This window comes from Cyphomyrmex costatus, unplaced genomic scaffold (assembly GCF_001594065.2).
Source record: "Cyphomyrmex costatus isolate MS0001 unplaced genomic scaffold, Ccosl1.0 scaffold449, whole genome shotgun sequence".
In the NCBI taxonomy this organism is placed as follows: domain Eukaryota; kingdom Metazoa; phylum Arthropoda; class Insecta; order Hymenoptera; family Formicidae; genus Cyphomyrmex; species Cyphomyrmex costatus.
The window spans coordinates 284,041-303,547 of record NW_017278737.1 but is presented as its reverse complement, the minus strand read 5'-3'; the positions used below and the strand labels follow the sequence as shown (position 1 = coordinate 303,547).

The 19,507-nt window shown below is 35.0% G+C and overlaps 1 protein-coding gene across 1 annotated transcript in view; it reads left to right on the top strand.

The window, feature by feature from the left end:
- LOC108777602 (uncharacterized) overlaps positions 1–19,507 on the top strand; it is a 100,946-nt gene that overhangs the window by 70,883 nt on the left and 10,556 nt on the right. The window contains exons 3-5 of the mRNA XM_018544532.1: positions 1,755–1,890; positions 3,798–3,931; positions 11,202–11,445. Of these exons, the coding sequence (XP_018400034.1) occupies positions 1,755–1,890; positions 3,798–3,931; positions 11,202–11,445 (514 nt within the window). The remainder of the gene's footprint in view (positions 1–1,754; positions 1,891–3,797; positions 3,932–11,201; positions 11,446–19,507) is intronic.

Sequence of the window (19,507 nt, the reverse complement as noted above, 5' to 3'; positions counted from 1 at the left end):
GCAGACTGAAAAATGGGATGCATGTTCACACCTTTCATAAAGGAGGTAACGCGTGGCTCCCGCAGTTTCCGCCCTGGTAGATCCGAATACTCGCGGCGCGCAACCCCTTTCATTGATATTTTTCATCGAGCATCTCGTCCACGCCAATGCCAGAAGCGGAAGAAACGATGAAAAAGACCTGTCCCCTCATCCGATATAGTTTGTAAAGGAGGCGGAGACGCTCGCCGCGATGAATATAAATGCCTGCGAAGAGGAAGACAGCGATGTCGCAAAAAAGAAACGTGCGCGGGCAAATCGGAGGATCCAGATTTAAACGTGGAAAGGTTTGGATGTAAAATCGATCAGCGGTACAAAATGCAGAGCAGAGCAATATCAGCGATGCTTAATACCAGAAGGATTTGACGCGAATATCGAATGAAAAAGATGGGCGCTAAATTAATCCTCGTGAATTTGAAATTCTTTAGAGGACAAAATGTCTCTTTAACAAGACCTAAATCTGTTTATCGCTTATAATATTATGAGAAAAAAAGATCTTACAAAATTCAATTACGTACGAACACTCGAAATATTACAGTGTATTGCATATCATAATATATGTTTCTATTGTATCCTTCAGATCTTTTCTACGTTATCACAAAGTTATGCTTTACTTCAATTTTACTTTTGTTCAAAAACTTATCTTCATTTCTATGCTAACTTTTTAATACGAAATTTCAACGCTTTCAGACAAAATTTCACGTTGCCCTTTGCTAACTTCGAAGTTCTCGTGATAGATATGCGCGTTTCTCGGGCACATCCCAAAGTAGCATATGAAGTCGGAGCACGCTGCTGACTTATTTTTGACGTAGACGCCACACACGTGTTGCGAATCAATGATATGTCATCGTGATCGATATTGCAAGACAAGAAACTTTTGTTCCTCGATAAGAGATAGCTAAGACGTGATACTTTCTACAAAGATATTCCAATAAAAAATTCTTTTCCACGCAGTAATTTATATGTATAATAATACTGTCAGGTCTTTCTTTCGTTCTTCAAACACCTTTAAAAGCATTCCGAAGAATGTCATTTTGAAAAGAATTTTTGCGAATAGCGTTATACTCTTCAGTGACAGTTTCACTGAAATCCGCGCTTTTAGCGAAGTTACCCGAATGTACGATCGATACTTATTATCGTCTTCCTTCTCCAGACCAGCGAACGCGGGATAACTAAGTGCAAGCACGACTGATAATCAATTCTATGAAAATTTACTTTTCCGTCGTCTCGCTATTTTGTAATCGCGACATCCTTATCGTAATGCAAACTAAAAGAACGTCACCTAACTGGAGGCGGTGAACCATTCGTAATGAATATTCCTTGCGTCTTATTCACTGCTTTCGACAAACTTTCTCCCAACTCGTGATCACCGAGCATAAAGTTTAATTGGAGCAACATTGGAAAATGTTAAAATATAGACATTCGTTAAAGTTCCGTATGAATTATGAAGATCACGCGAAAATCATTTCTTGCCGGCAAATTATCTACATGAGAACACTGCCGAGTTTGAGGGTTTGGAACACCGTGCTTGTGCAGAGAGCGACTCTATAACTATTGACGAACCTCTTTTCATAAAAAATGAAACTTTTCGTTTCGGCTTACGGTCGTAAAAACTTGGCTATGGGAAAAAGGAATGAATTGCAAAGTAGATAATCAAAATGGATAGGGCGGAACGGAGCATAGGTGGAGCACGGTATATCAAGCTTCGCGTTTTACAGGTCTCCAAATCGAACACGAACGATGTAACATTGGTGAACGTGTCCAGAGAGCTTACTGGAACTTACAAGTGCGAGGTGTCCGCGGGCAGCCCTTCCTATCACACTGGGATCCAAAGGGCCAAGATGGAAGTAGTTGGTAAGTACGTGCGCACGTGTCGAAAATTTCTTTTTTGCTTCGCTCAAAGCTAAATCGTTCGTTTCGGAATTGTCCGAAATATATCCACACGCCGTTCTTTGTCCATCTCTGTATACTTGATTCCAAAGCGGTGATACATTTTGCAAATATAATATGGGGATCAACAATCGGCTGTAATACCGGATTTAAAGAAAATCGATGTGCTCTATAACGCTACAATAAGATATATCGTCCATTTCCAATAGACAAACTGAATCTATGCTTATTTCTCGATATTCTTGTAATCCCTTTTGATACACAACTGCATTTTTATTTTACTTGAAATATAATACGGTTTGCTATACTTTTTGGAACTTTATGCTACATGATCGAATAAGTATATAGATTAAATATGAAATAGATTCTGAATCTATGCTTATTTCTCGATATTCTTGTAATCCCTTTTGATACACAACTGCATTTTTATTTTACTTGAAATATAATACGGTTTGCTATACTTTTTGGAACTTTATGCTACATGATCGAATAAGTATATAAATTAAATATGAAATAGATAAAATATAAGAAATAAAATAAATATAAATAAGTATAAATATAAATTAAAAAATAAAATTCTCGACAATTTCATATCTTTGAAGTGATAATATTTATGCTAATAAGAAAATTACAGAAAGGTGCAGAATAATTTTGATCTCCAAATTGTGCTACGGAAAGTTCATCGTAATACGCAATCAAATTATAATAATGTAATTTTATTTTATCGTGTTTTATGATTGTCACAACTTGTCATGATTTTCTTGACCCTCTAATAGCAAGCTGACGATTTACTCGATAACTTTGTCTATTTTATAGCGCGCATACGGTGATAAAGAAAGAAGTTTCATGATATATATTATTTAATAATTAGATTTCATTAGTTTTTTGCAATGCAAAATATAAAGAAAAAACGATCTAAACGAGCGGTAATAAGATTTTTTAATTAATAAATTTTTAGTTTACACAATATTACTAAAAAACAACATAAAATAAGTTCTTTTACACATTTTATACATTGATTCGATGAGAAATGGAGAAAATGCTACATTGGGTCAAATTAACCTGTACATCCAAAGATCCAAAGATTATTATACCTTGAAAAAAATTTCCAGATGCCATTACTCTTTGATTTATTATAAAACATTATCGATAAAAAGACAATCATATTTGTTGTTAATAACAGAGTATTTTACTCTTAAATCCTTAAATCTAGAAAAAGATATGATCTTTTGAATATCAACTTTGTGTCAGATATTGTAATACTAGTGGAAAAGATTTATTCTAACCATAGACATATATTAATATTATAAATTATATGTGTTGCTTAAATAAGCTTGATTTTATCTCAAAATTTGTTTATTTAATTCAAAGGAGGAGAACAGAAATTTTATTAATCTAATTAACCTTGTTTTATTTTTATATCGCAATAAAATTAAGTATGTCAACAATATTTTTGTCTCGTTATCAAAAATCCTTTCTGAGAAAGTATCCTCTTGAATGTCAAAAAATTTACCCTGCCAATTAAGAATTATAACTTTTAAAGGAAAATATATAATTATTCGTTGACTGTTATACCCAGCTGTCTCTATACGAGGGAAAACCTCGTACATCAGATAAGCATACATAACTTCTGCACAATATCACGATGTAATGTAGATTACAAATTATTAAACAAAATGCGCGGCAGCGGTGCCGAGGGACACGTTGGAAACACTAGCCCTAGTCGTCAGTACCAAACATGACAGGGTCGTTGTTCAAGTGTTTCCGGTATGCTCTGTGACGCCCCCGGCGCCGTTGGCGTGTCGCCAGGTGTCGAGTTAGTGCCGTGGCAGCAGTCGCATGTGCTAAACGACATAATTATTATGCCTTAGACGCCCCAAAAACGGGTCCTGCGATTCGTACCGAGAAGGAGCGCATAGCAGTGGGCGAGACGCTACGAGCGAACTGCACCTCAGGCAAATCCCGCCCCGCCCCTGACGTTACGTGGAAGCTCAACGGTGACGCCGTAAGTACATATCGCCTCTCGCCATCCTCGCATCTCTCTTATCCTATATACGTCTCGACGTAGTCGTAGCTACGTGACCTTACTGGATGATTAGAGTTGCAACGACGGAAGACCTGAGACTTGCGCCTATTGCATTCTGTTTCATCCCGTTCCATTACGTCAATCCCGCCGTTCCTCTATCGTTCACTCGGGGCTTCTCTCCCCAAAACCACACCGATATCGGAATACGCGTTGCGAGATTTACACAAAAGAATCGACGTGTTCGACACGGCATACTGTAGCGCTTCCAACGAATTTAGTAGCACGTAACGTGATTTTGTATGCAAATTGATCAATTATCTGTAAAGGGAAACAATTGAGTGAAATAAGGAAAGGAAACTGTTACATAGAAATTCTTAATAAAAAATGCAGCCAAAAAATTGCAAAACCCATTAAAGGTAGCTCTAAAAAGTGTCTTATTGTTACGGATGACAAACGGCTAAATTTAGCCAAAAAATACATATAGAAATCGAATTTCATGGCTTCAGCATGTTTTTCATCTATTAAAAGTCATCGCAAAATACATTATTTGTATTTCATATAAACTTTCATATCCCCAGTTTACCGTCATAATTTAATATCGAAGTTTAATAAAGGATGAACTACAGTTGCTGTCACTTTGAAACATTCTGTGCACGTTCACATGGCCGACAGGATTGTCAATAAACTAAATCCGTGGATAGAATTTTGTTTTTGAATTATTAATCTACGATGTTAATTAAGATGATGTGAAACACGACCAATTATTTTGTCAATGTATGTATTATTTTTTTTATAAGTACAAAAACGTAATGAATACAATATTTTTATTAATAAATATATACATAATACATATATAAGCTATATTTTCTAAAAATGATCTAAAATTTTGAAAACAATTAGTAAAGCTCGTTTCTTCTACAGTTTTTTATCTACTTATTTTTGTTTATGAATTTAATACAAAATGATGGATTTATATATATATGCTATTTTTAAAAATGGTTTATGTATAGAAAGAGATTTTGTATTAATTTTTCATATATGATAAGATATAATTAATTTGTAGTAAAACAAGAAACAAAACTAAATATACATATATTTTACGATATAACTATGTACTGAAATTACGTTCTCAATATGTTCTTAATAAACATTTTTCTTTTGTGCAACAATAAAAAGAGAACAAACTGTAAAGCATATAAAATTAATTCGCAAAAATTAGAATTTCGCGTTATAATACATCTGATTTTCGACATCGCTTTATGACAACCGCGAACGAATTATCATCTGAATATTCTGATATTTCTGAACATATTTTGCATACATATGTAAATACCCTTTGTACACATACAATGGTGTTTAACTTGTCATACATTTTTTCAATCACTGCGACGTTTCCAATATATTTTTCATAATGTCCGTATGAAGAGTTCCACGCATAATTTCTCGCGCAAAATACGTTCAACGAATCACCCTGATAACAAAACATGTATACATTCGTCATTGGTTAAATTATCACCATGGACGCGAGATCGGGCTCACTTTATTGCTATTCATTATTCATAGATTTTCACGTAAAAACATCCATTTACGAGAATTCCTTTGATACGGAATTCTCGCTGGATATCCAAGAATCTGTATATGAACTATTTATTGTAGCACAAAACTCAGCATATATAGTGAAAATATTAATTAAAATCAAATCCATGATACGCAGCTGTGCATATAGGTGTGTTTATGTAATATTTTGTACTATTATGACAGTTTATTGATGCTACTGCATGACTAGCTTAAATAACGCAAACAAGATACGCTCGTGTTATACGATCACTTGATTAACTATAAAGACGTACCGGACCTTTCGTTCCATAAAGTAGATAAATCTCGAGGAACCTTCAAGTGGAAAAGCTTCGTACGCTAGTAATCTGTAGAGCTCTCCTGTTGAGTGCAACGTCAGACGAACTGCAATCGCATACCAAGGGAAACAAAAAAAAAAGGAAGAGAGAAAAGTGAAAGACAGGCGGTGAGAGGATTAAGTATATAGTTGCTCATCCGTATTTTTGCAATCCTCGAGTGCCCTATCGATTGATAAAGTTTCATCCTCAACGCTCCAATTAAATGTTTTAAGTGTACCCCCCTCTCTCTCTCTTTCTCTTGTCCTTTCTTGCTTTTTCTCTTTAAATTGCATTCTGTTTAATTTTCCCTGAGACCACCATTAATTTCGTTAACTGCTTATGCCATTACGTACTTTCATTCGCAGTATTTTATAGATCTCTGATGCTTTATGACTTAATCGCATTGGCATAATGGACGAAAAAGCATTTAAGAAAACAGGTTTAACATCTACGTTCCATATGTACATACGTACATATGTATACATGTGTGTGTGTGTGTGTGTGTGTGTGTGTGTGTGTGTGTGTGTGTGTGTGTGTGTGTGTGTGTGTGTGTGTGTATACATATAAAAACTGCATCACAGGTGAAATGTTGAAAAAAGAAAAACCCGATATCGCAGCCTTTATCTTGACGAGCGGATCCATTGCTTTCGCAGAAAATACCATTGGTTTAAATAACCAGGGCACGAGAGGCGCGATATTTTCCACTGAATATTCGTTTTCAGAGGCCGGGCGCTTTGTTTTTGAACGAGCAGATTTATGCCGTCCTTTGACACTTTTCATTCTGACGATTGAAACGGCGTAACTCACTTTCGGCCGGTAAAACTGGGAAAACGTCAGCGCGGCGAAACGGCGGTGCAGCGATTTAACGGAATAATTTAGTTGATTTAACGAAAGCCGCGAAATAACAATTTATTTGCATACCAGGCATACCCTTCAACCATGTGCGAATGTATCCGAACGAATCTTGCTGAATTTGATTTCTACCACCTCGGATTTCAATAGCTTCGCTAGAAAGATAACGCTTTATATTCTCGTCAAAGGTAAAAATATTGCGAGTGTACTTACTGTAAGGAATTAATATGATTCGTCAATAATTGAATGATTCAGCCCCGCCGTATTTATATAAATAATAAAATTCCTCTTTAAACATTTAATTGAAAATTCTCCATTTTTCATAGTATGAGTATGCATATTTCGTGGAATATCTATACCTACACGCTTTTATACATACATGCATGTAATAATTTATTCTAATTTGTATATGAATAAAATTTTAATTTTATAATAAATTATACTTAATTAATAATTTTGTTCTTTATATAACGTAATATTTTATGTTGAAACTCTCTAATGCACAAAATGATTATATCATTAAATCACATCATAAAAATTAAAAGTGTATTATATACTGTTACATAAATAATATTATTTTAAAAAAGCATTATTATTTTTTATTTCACATGAATTTTCATTTGGTTTACTCATTAGATTGCGCTTTTACTATGATAAATCACAATAAAAAATATACGAAGAAATGTTTTATGTGATTTTTTAACCTAAAAATAAATAAAGCAAAGATTATGCTAATCTGTATTATAAATTGAATTTAATTTACAACAAAAGTTATAATAAAACATACATTGTGACATAAGGAAAGAAATATTATCGGAACTAGTTGAACTGGATGTTAAAGAAATTCTCACTTTAGCCAATAATAACGAACGAGTAATTTTAAATAGACGTTTGAAAGAGCGCGTCAAATTGAATCACTTGGCTTTTAGAATAAAACGACTCGGAGTAAGCAACGACTACGTTTGGACGAGCGTAAGTGAAAATTCGCATTTCCGGCGACGAGAGGAACAATGGTCCTACCCTGGTGAAAGCATCCCCTGTCGAAATTGCACAAGAGTCGTCGTTTCGCCCCTCTCTATTTTCGGTTTTCGCCCTCTTGTCACCCATGACGTGTGTCACCCCGCTTACTATTCTTGATTCTAAGCACCGCTATTGTTGACAACTTCCTCTATAGTACTCCTAACGGGGCACTTTTCCTTTATTGCAGTGACACTTTTCGTTGATTTACCCACGATTCAATTATCCTTATTATTCGGCAATATTTAAACGTCTCCCCATTTTGTCCGCGAGTAACATACATTAATGTAATCAATAAATACATTAATAATATACATTAATGTTACATATTATTGATATATATTAATGAGATAATTTCCAAACCATAATTTTCATTTGATTATATTATCAAATCTGATTTGTCATACTTCAATTATCTCAATCTAACTTTTCCCTGTTAAATAACCACACAAATTTATATTAATATTAACGAATATAATAAAATCAATATTGTGTAATTTTTTACAAAAATTCTATTGAAGTATAATTTATTCTGTGGACGCAAAATTGCATTTATCTAATTTAGTTTTTATAATCTGATTTGTTTACTGATAATAATATTCCGACAATTTTACTAAAATAAAATGTTCCTTTACAAACTACGTTTATGAACTTGAGCGAACGCGATAACTTTAAAACACAATTAGAAATTAATGCTGAAAATTCCGTGAAGCACAGTGCTAATTCAAAAACGATCATGTGAGACGTCAGGCCGTGTCAGATGGAGATAATTAAACAACGTTATACGTCCGATAAGAGAAGAGAAATTAGAGAACTAAGATAAGAGGCGGAGATCTTCCTTTTCCTGGCAATTTCGTTCGAGACTTGTCCATTTAGGAAACGTAAAAAACTCTTATCAAGCAACAATTTCATGTAACACAGAGACTGGTCAGTGAGTTAGAAAATCGTTTTCATCGATTGGCCACCTGCTTATCCTCCTCTCTTATCCTCTTTTACTACCTTTCTCTCTCTCTCTCTCTCTCTCTCTCTCTCTCTCTCTCTTTCTCACTTACTCATTCTCTCACTCACTCACTCATTCACTCACTCACTTTTTATCCCTCTCTTTTTCTCTTGCGTGAACACGTATATAACTAACACATATACATTTGTCTGCCTAGGTAGGTATATAAGTATGCGCTTGATCCGCTGCCAAGAAAACTCTACCTCGGTTCCACCAATCTCAAATCAAGTTTTCGCTCATATTTTCTCGCCGCCAATATTTCCGCTTTGCTTCCCGCGTTCTACCGGAAAGCTTTGCCCTGGCATATGAAACATCCACCAATATTTCGGGCAAATAATCCCTAGTCACACAGCACGTGCATTCTCGTAAATTCGAGACCCGAATGCAATTTTCGGACTTTTACTGCGTTTTCTATGCACCTGATTTCCATTTCGAAAGTTCTACTGCCTGACCAGTCGGGAATATTCGTAAAACTGTTGCGTAATAAATTATGCAATGAATACACACACAAAACGAGAGCGAAAAATGAAGATAGATAATTTATATTAGTTGTGCAATATTTTTCGTAATTAAATAAATTTCTAATTTTGCAAATTTCTAAATTGCGTACATTTAGTTATACTACACGCAATATTAGATTCTATCCGCATACGCTTCTAGACATAGAGACAAATACAAGAGCTTTATTGTGGAATACAAGATCCACAATGTATCATAGGAATGTATATACTGTACAGAAAATGTATGCACGGCAAGCACAGAATATTACATTCACAAGGACAATGAGGGAGGCGAAAGCAAGCCCCGCAACCGAAATTCTATAACGCTAACAATGTGTCAATCAATCCTTCACTTGGAGGACATCTCTATGCGAGTAACGTCATGAAAACCCGCTTTCGGAGATATGAAGATTACACGTAATGCACTTTAGATTCGGAGCTGTACACGTACGCAAGAATTTCACCGACACTCTCGTGACATATAAGAAAAAGAAAAAAGAAGGTGCGAGAGAAGATGGCATCTGTGATGGCATCAGCTTTATGCTTTATGCTTTATGGATGTAGCCTGTATCCGCACGTGACACTGTACGCCCGCAGACATGATGTATGTTCTTGTTTGTTCTACAAATGATAACGTCGCCTTCGGAGAGTTCTCAGGATGTTCTTGTTCTCCCGTAACGTAGCGAACGATCGAAGACAAATTCGTTTCTTCTCGGCCATATATTCTTCTTGAAAGTAGTCCCTCGGTTCTACATAAAATAAGGTCCCTTCATGTGTATTTATTACAGATCACACAACACATTTATATTTTTCTTATAGAGTGAATGACATTGATGTTTACTAGTTCGAAAATAGCGAAAATTATTTCAGCCATCTCTCTCTACGAAAACTAATACTAGTTTACTTGGCTGAGTTTTTAAAAAATTATCTTAAAAAGTCTTCATACTCTCTCAGAAATCTCAACTAATGTAATCATTCATTAATTATCTATCGTAGGTACACGTTTCTACTTTGTATAATATTCTACTGTTTTAAATATTAAATGTAATATTGTAATTCTAAATTGCGAATTTTTTAATTGTGTCTCTAAATTCGTGTCTCTAAACCTTACAAATGTATTATCTTTATTTCCGATAAAAACATTTATGCATAATGAAAACAAACGTATGTTTTTAATATAAATTGATGTACCATAAAAATATTTTGAAATACTACTGGATTGGCACTCTTTGCCGTATGTCTGAAAAAATGTATATAAAAAGTAAAAGCATAACTCTCGAGAAGAGTCGTATATTGATGCTAAGTTTGTATAATCCATGAAATTTTATAGTATATGTATCACATAGAATCACGTTACTGTAGCTAAACTCGATACGCATCCACGTTTGTTTCTCGGAGTAATAACACAGAGTGACTCCTGACTTCCATTGCGCATTCTTTTTTCGATCTTATTCTCGTTTACGAAGACAAAAGACGCAGCTACATTAAATGAGTAAGACAAAAGCAAAGCTCCATTAAAGGTAACATAACCGCGTGATATCTTTAGCAGGCAACAATAATAATTCTCTTTGTAAAACGCGACGTAAATGTGGAAGGTATTTCAATACCCGCGCAGTTACGTAGAATAAACGATGAAAGGAGTTTAATGCTTTCCTTAAACGCTAAACACTCTATTAATTATTTGAGATGTGCACGATTATAGTTCAGTTAAATAATATATCATATAGGAACGAAGTACTTATCTCTCAAATCATATATTTATTTGAAGAAGATTTATGCTATACATTTGAAGATAAATTTTATTTTAAAATTATTGTATTAAGAACATCACAAGTTTTTTTTTGTAATTGATAATAAGAGAAAAGCTCCAATTACGAACTGAAAAGAATAAATAAAAAAAAATTTAGAAATTTTGATATTATAGTTATTATATGTGCCATTAAAAATATTTCGATTGATGTATTAATTCATGTCGCTTTTTATTTCAGATCACCAAGGACAGTGGGCTATACAAAATACGGCATTATCAAACTTCTCACGACAACGTGACACAATCTGTAACGTCGTTCATCGAATTTAGAGTGACAAACAGTATGTTTCGTAAACTACACTTACATCTGCGATGCACGGTCTTCATTTCAGACGTTTATCGAAAATCAGTAGATATTGAAATCCCTGAAGACACACCTCGTATTGCATCGATCACCGGCGACTCACCACCGTATGGTCACCGTAAGTACTCATTGACTTCCACTGTATTGTTCTCTATTTCCAAGCAGAACAGGCCACAATAAAGTCAAAATGACATTAAAATAAACGGTGACTGCGTTTAAAAAAATGATTTTTAATATTCACTTTGAAGCTCAGCATTTGTAAGCGAATAAATAGTTATCATCAAGCTTGTAACGAACACGTAAGTTTGACTGGCGAAGTTTTTCAAGATAGAAATGAGGAGCAACGATAAACAGAAAGTCTATCACGTAGCGAGAATATTTTCTGAGTCGTATATTGATGCTTTGTCATGACATCGAATCAATGCAGCATCGAGATAGTAATACAATCAACCATCTCTGACGGTAGGAAACCATGGAACTAGAGCGAACATTAGTTCGATATACGTACTGCGATTGGTGGTTGTCAAGCGCGCTTATACGAGTCGCGCGATATTATTGAACTGAACAAAGTTCATTGATCAAGCTAAATGGGACGAATGCGAACAGGCGTAAATACTCTTTCTGTGTGCAAATAACGCAACGGCAAATCGAACGAGTCGCGCAGTTCGCTCTCAAAGTTAACGAGGCACGAAGTCATGCTTTTTATCCTTTGTCTAGAATACAAAGGTTTCTATCAAATACAGAATTACTGATTCACAAGACGAGAAATGCATTCGAGAGACAAAACGAAAAGCGTATACAATAGTAACTTACGATAGTGGAGTAATATTGATATTACAAGTTCGATTCTATATCGTTTTCATTTACAAGAATTTTATAAAACATATTGTACATTTTTTATCCACGTAGTTTTTATGACGAATATTTAATCTCCGATAGTCGCATGCAGTTTCGCGAAATACGATTGTACGGGCAACAAAACGTGACGACTCTTGGAAGAAACGTTTTCTGAGACAAGTGCAATAAAGCTACACAGCAACAAAAACATTTATGATTCCACGACTCCATGAATGTATCGAGTCGTATGCAATCTTTCACGTGAATCACGCCGCCCAACGACAGTTATGTCCTCTTTCTAGCCGTATCAAGCCGGTCACCGAGAAGCCGTAGGGGCTATGATTGTTCCAGCTGAAAAAGCATAGCCGTTATCCAGTTACAGAAAATGGTCTCGCATCCGTCTTCCCGATCGCATCACTCCACGCGACGCTCCTGTCACTCCGATTTAATGCGTGTCTTATTTCCAACCCCCGTCTCACATGCAGTCGCACGTAAACGCTATACCACTAAAGCAAATTCGTTCCCCTTCGAATAGCGATAGGATGACTCATGATGATATCTCTCGTTGCGAACGTATGGATAACCAATCTCTATTTATATATTTTATGTAATAAAGCAATTGATAACGTGAAAGTGTCATTAGGGTTCTAGTAAAAGTTTCTACTAAGAATTCTATTTTTGCCTAACAAGATTATATTGAGTCGTTACCGTTGTTAATTAAAGTTAATTATTATACAAAGCACGTTGCACTTTGTAATTGCACTAATCTGCGAATAGATATCATTGTCTGGACAAAACAAAATGCGTTTTCAATCTGAATATTGATACTTTTGTATAGCAAAAAAGTTCAAATTTAGAATAAAAATTTACTGCCGATGTTTTAACGTCATGAAAATTCTCAAAATCATTGTTTTTTTGATACCATTTTTTTTTTAACTGTGACATGATAACTAAATTGGACAATAAATTCGTGATCAAAATCTGACAATATATTAAAAACAGTTGAAATAATAAAAATGTTTTTTATTGTAGACTAGTAGAGGACACCATGCAACAGCCCAACAACTAGCACTCTTTAAACAAAAAAAATCTAAATAATCCATAAAAGTAGAGACAAAATCTATCATCGGTGTTTGTTGTGCAATGTCAAGTTATTTATATTTTTATACACATTTTGGAGTTTAGAAAAGATTATTTCGGTCGTATAATGAAACTTCACGATTATTAAAAAATCACGAATATTGTGTATTTTCATGTAATTAGTCACTGTATCAGAAAATGATAAAACTAAAGCGACTAAAACAGAGCAAAATAAAAATATTCTTAATCGGAAATAGCTTATAGGACTTCGCACTAATTATATAGAAAATTGAGTTCCGAAAGAAATAAATTTATTTTCACATGTTATATGCTTAGTGCTTACAATGTGGTGAACAAAAGATAATACAAACACAAGTCTTAATAATAGATAGTAAGCTGTAATAATACTCTGTGAACACAAGTTACATATTTTACATATCATAGTTTAAAAACTACCTATTAATTAAATCACATGTAAATAGCATTTTTGTTCACCACATTATAAACTACGTAAACACTAACTCATTTTACCGGGATGCAATTTCCATGTAATCAGTGCGAGGTTCATTCCTTCTTTCTTTTTTCAACTATTTTCTATAATTTTATTTATAAATATTAATGAAAAAAATGTAATAATTTTTTAAGAAAAAAAATTGAAAATGTTTAGTGACTTTTGACAAAAATATAATTTTTCATTATTTTTCGTCTATTCTAATTTTTATTTTATTATTTTCTTATTTAGCGACCAATTTTACATAGAAATACATAATTTTCAGATTGCAAAAGTTCATTTTGCATCACAGCTAAAATGACCCATTCTAAACTTCAAATATCCATTTAAAAACACAAACAACTATATCGCTAAATAGAACATTTTATTTTCTTATAGATATTTCGATTTTTTCGTATATTAAAAAATTATTTTGCACGGCGTTATCAATCATACCTAAGACTTATCCCTATTGAAATCGATCCGGTTCCTGTAAGGGAACGAGCCTTAAAAGAAGTATCGTGACAATGTTAAGAAAGTTTATAGAGACTTCTGCGCGCCTTTCTGCCGGAAGAGATTTACTTAAGACTGATAAAAGACTGTACTATTTTTCTAAAGATTTTTAAATTACCAAGCGGTTTATAAATAGGGGATTATAGCAAGACGGCAACGCTATGTTATACACACCATATTTCCTTTACGCACACAAAGCAGGAAAACTTTCTGAAGATCCTTCGCCGCAAACCATTAATCAATGACGAGGAGGGTAAGGCCGAGTTACCAAGTTATTTGATTGACACCATAAAGATCGTTAATAGCAAGAGTGCCATCGTATCAACGCGAGTGGCGTATACATTTATCACAATGTCGGTAACAGCAATTTACACAAACACAGGTATATGGAATATCCCACAGTTTGCGTAATTCAACGATGATTAAACTGCGCCTCATTACAAGAGGTAACAAAATGTAATTGAAATCGCTTGTTGGCCGATATCGATCTTGCCTGTCAACGCCTATTTATCCGCATAACAGACGAGAGCTATTCTTCTCAGAGCCATTTTTATGTAAAATATATCCAAGAGTGTGTTTGAGTATTAATTAAAACTCTGACGCGAATGAAATATCTCGGTGGCGGCGCATCGTTTTATCGCATGATAATATCATGCGCGGGGAATATTAAATAATAAAATAAGAACAACGCGACCGATTATGACTCAGGATTATTTCCGCGGTGTAAAGACCAGACGGCGCAGGAACCAGCTATTTCTCTCGCCTCTGAAATTGTCGGCTCACTTATTAGGTTCTTCCCTTCTCGGCCGAAGTCTCTGGCGCTATTAATCAATGAGGAATTCAGCAATTAACGCTCCGGTTTTATTAACGTGTCACTGGAGCTCCATTGCACGTGGCGTGTTTGCATGTGCGTACAAATAATATTTATGGAAGCATTTTAAAATATCAGTTTATATTTGTTTCTTCCACATACATGATTTTGTGATGTAGTATCACGAAATGTGTTTAAAAAATATTCAGAATCAGCGAGGTCAACGAAAAATAACTACCGTACAATGTAGTAAATTTAACCCAAAATCGGGATAACTTTGAACTAAATTTCAACAATACATATCTCCGTAAATTCTAATCCATCTGATCCAGGATTAAGTCCATCTGGATTTATGTAAGATCTTTTAAAAACGTTTTAAAGACGTTTGAAATACATCTTATAGCGATTGAACGCACTCAGTGCGCATTGCTATTAATTAAATATTAAAGCCGTCGTCAGATTAATGTGTTATTTAATATAAATTTTATTTTTTTTATATTTAGAGTTAAATCAGAATACGACTTTTAATATACATCAATGCACACTAGTGCGTCTAACCGAATTCGCTATTATGTTCTGATTTTTGACATGCCTGTCTAGTTATTTTGTTTAATTTGGGCCAAAGTTATTTCGACTGGGCCAAATTTATCGCAATTATGACACGTAATGTAAAAGAACAATGTCCAGAACAGTACGATCGTAAAGTTACGAAGACCAAATACACACCTTAAACTTTCTTACTACTAGAGTAAGAAGAGTTATCTCCCCCTTACCCTCCCCCTCCTCTCCCAAAGGAGCTATTAAATAAATTTATGTCGATATCCTAGAAAAATTGGTCGTTGCTGGTAAATTCAATCCGTACCGGAGCACACTCTCGTCGCCGTTAATCGTAGATCAACTCGACAAAATCGGATCGAAAACCTTCGTCCTGAATACACGCCGAGGGAGGAAAAATCTATCTCGGGAGCCTGGTGTAGATCGCAACGAGGGCGAATCGTTTACGAGCGACCGGATGGTTCCTTCGGGAAGAGCAGCGGTTCCCAGTAATGCGCTTTTGCGGAGGAACGAATGAGGAACTCGCGTTTACGATTTACGTCGTTACGATTACAGCGAGATTTCACGAGGCCGAAGCCGCCCGACAATATCCGTACGTGGAGGCGCGATAAAACTGCAACCGGGTTATATCGCTCTCGGAATCGGGGATTTCATCTACGCCGACGGCGCGGCGTCGGTGCCTATACTCCTCGTCGATACCATTACTCCGCACTAAAAGAAGCGTAAACGTGGCATTAGGACTAGCGCAAGTACACTCGCACCATTTACCATCCCGCGCGCGCTATATACGCGTCGCGCATTTTGTTCCTCTTTTACACCATCACTGAGACGCTGACGTCACCTTCTCTTGGCAGAACGAGCAAAAATTTACTAAAACCCCGCGCCCTCGAGTCTTAACGATCCTCTCTAAAAAAGACTACTACCAAAAAATAAAAGTCAGGTTGTACCCCATAACAAATTTATTTGAGCTTGTTTACTGAATTACGATTATAAATGTAACGTGATGAATATTGAATTAACCATTAAAATCTATCAGTAATTAAATACTTTTTAATTACTAGTAATGTATATATATATAAATTTAAAAAATTTATTGTATTTTTTAAGAGAGAAAGAGAGAGAGAGAAAGAAATACCGCTATTTATTAGACATTCCAAAATAGTAACCTCTAAAGTATTGAGAAGAAACAGAAATATGCAATAAATAAATATTTATTAATTTGGCTTATCACAATTTTTAACCATAATCTTTACTTTTAGCCAAAATAGATATATCACAAATCAGAGATTTATTGGCATCTCTGTGTATTTGTTCAATTGTAGTACGTATGGATGGACTCGTATCCTCGAGTTCGAAATAGTTGCTGTGTTGACACTATTCGACCGTGAAGATACAAGCAAATACAACAGAAATTGTACGCGACGGTATGTACTTGAATTATTTATTAAACAATACACAGTTGTGAAGTATCAAAGAAACTAAAGAAAATGTCAACTATTACAGATAAATGTGTGGATTGAAAGAATGAATCTAAATATTAAATACTTAGCAGCGAAGTATGGTACATCTTGAATATTTAAATTTGTATTATTTTAAATAGAAAGAGAAAAATTATTATATAATTTTAAATTTAAAAAGTAAAATATTAAATTTTTAAATAGGATTGAATCCTTTTTAAGTCCTTTTTTTTATAAAACTTTAATTATCGCAAATCATTTTTTCTTAAATCGAACATTTAAATGAAATATCTTATTACTGAATTAAAAAATTATAAGGCTATTAAAAATACACCTAAATGTCAAAATGCGAATGAACTTTTTACAAATATGTATAAATTGATTAGTAAATTACAGTGAATCGATATGATTGAATAATTTTGAAATAGAGAAACGGGAAGAGAGTGATTTGTATGCGAATAAAAGAGAAGAATATATCCGGAGCGATTATAATTCATAAATCGTAGTGAATTTCGAATCGAGTTGAGCAATCGCACATATCCGTAGTTCCTTTTTTCCAATGAATTTGCATATCCGGTTGCGCTGCCGGCTCACGAAAATTTGCATGGCCGGCTGCGCAGCCAGGTAATGGAATTGGTATGGCAGTCTATAATCCGCATTGAGATCGACCGTCTGTTCAACCCGAAAATCAAGCGGTCTACCCTCTACGATCGATACCGATAATAACGTGCACGCGGTATGACAATACGGTGAGGTCAGAAGATTAGAAATTCCATTGCATCCATATTCACTCAAGCAGAATCCATTCGACATGGTGCATACAAATGAAGAAAAAGCTTTTATAAACAAAATCAACGGAGAGTTCAGTAAATAAATCAAACAAATAAAAGACTGCACAGTAAAGCAAGGAGATCTGCATCTCTTGCAAACGTTAACCAGATCTTTGTCGTTATACAAATAACTCATTCTCGTTCGATATTTTGTTTAATATTCCAGAAATCTTTTCACTCTGCGATAGAGATTGAGAGAAAAAGACTTGATTGCCTTAATCAGAAAGGGTTGCACCCTCAAGAACTCAATATCTCACGGAAATTCCAAGCGATATAAACAACGAGCAGATTAGAAATTCCGCTGTATCCATGTCCAATCATTTCCACGAAAGCGAAATGCTGGTAGATAGTCGTTAATATTCATCTCCGTCTACCGGCGCTCTTTAGATTCGTCCTATCCTCAGAATTGGAAAGGAATCGCAGCTCGATACGTCTCCAGTAAGAAGACAGCCCTCCCCTTTTTTTTTTTTTTCGTCCTCGTGCTCCAAGAGCTCGCCCTCGTCCTTTTCCTGCAAGAAATCGGCTCGCCTCCACCCCATTGGCAGGATATACGTTTCGCATTATCGATGCGAAGCGAGTTCGCAGCCGCGCTCTCGAAGGTATCTCAGAATAGTAAGAAGTAAGCACCCCCGGGCGTGCGCGCGAATGTTGAAGTCTGCAAAGTGAGGAAAGGGCCGCGAAGAAGTGGCGGAAGAGTGTGAAGCGAAAGTTGGACGCCGGAGGAAAGGCATTACAGAAGACGCACGGGATGAGTCTCTCTCTCTCTCCCTCCCCCTCTCTCTTTCTTTCTACCCATGAAGAGACTCGCTTCGATTAATAAGTTGGCGACATAAGTTCTATTTCACCGAGCTTGAATTTTCACTTCTTGGACATTTCCAAGAAGCTTCTTATTTCAATATCGTGCACATTACAAATCACGAAATACTGCATTAGAGAAGTTCATGAGAAGAAGTTCCGCGAGATGAAGGAGTAAGAGTTGCGTCCTTTCCTTTCGTGAGATATTAGAGCAATACTAATACTGCGCGCTGCAGAATGTAATAATAATAACGAAGATAAGGAAGAGAGGCAAACGTCCTGATATCTATTAATGATACACTCTACGGAAATTATTTGAAATTTCAAATTACCGTCACGAGAATATAAGAGTATCGCACAGAAGCATGAAAATGTAGCCTTGTCATTATATCTCGATGAAATGTGCATTAATACGAAACGCTTCGATGAGCACCATAGTTGCTCAATTTGCTAACTCGCACGGAAGCGAAGGAAAACAGACAAGGCGAAACCCTCTTGCTCATTATTTCGAGTTTCTATGTACGCAGATTCTCTTAGACTTCTTGTTTATTTATATATGAACGATAACTTTAAACAAATGCACATTACATCGGCATAATGAATTATTTCAAAATATTAAAATTACTATGTATGTAAATATCTATGTCACACTTGTACAATAAAGGATTTTTAATTTTATATGAAGAGTGGGCCTTCAAATATTCTATCATTTCTCTAATATTAGAGAATACGAAGAACAGAGTTTAGAAATGTTCTTTAATTTAAAGTAATGTTATATATTAATATCTATACCGATTGAACTAGTTGGATTA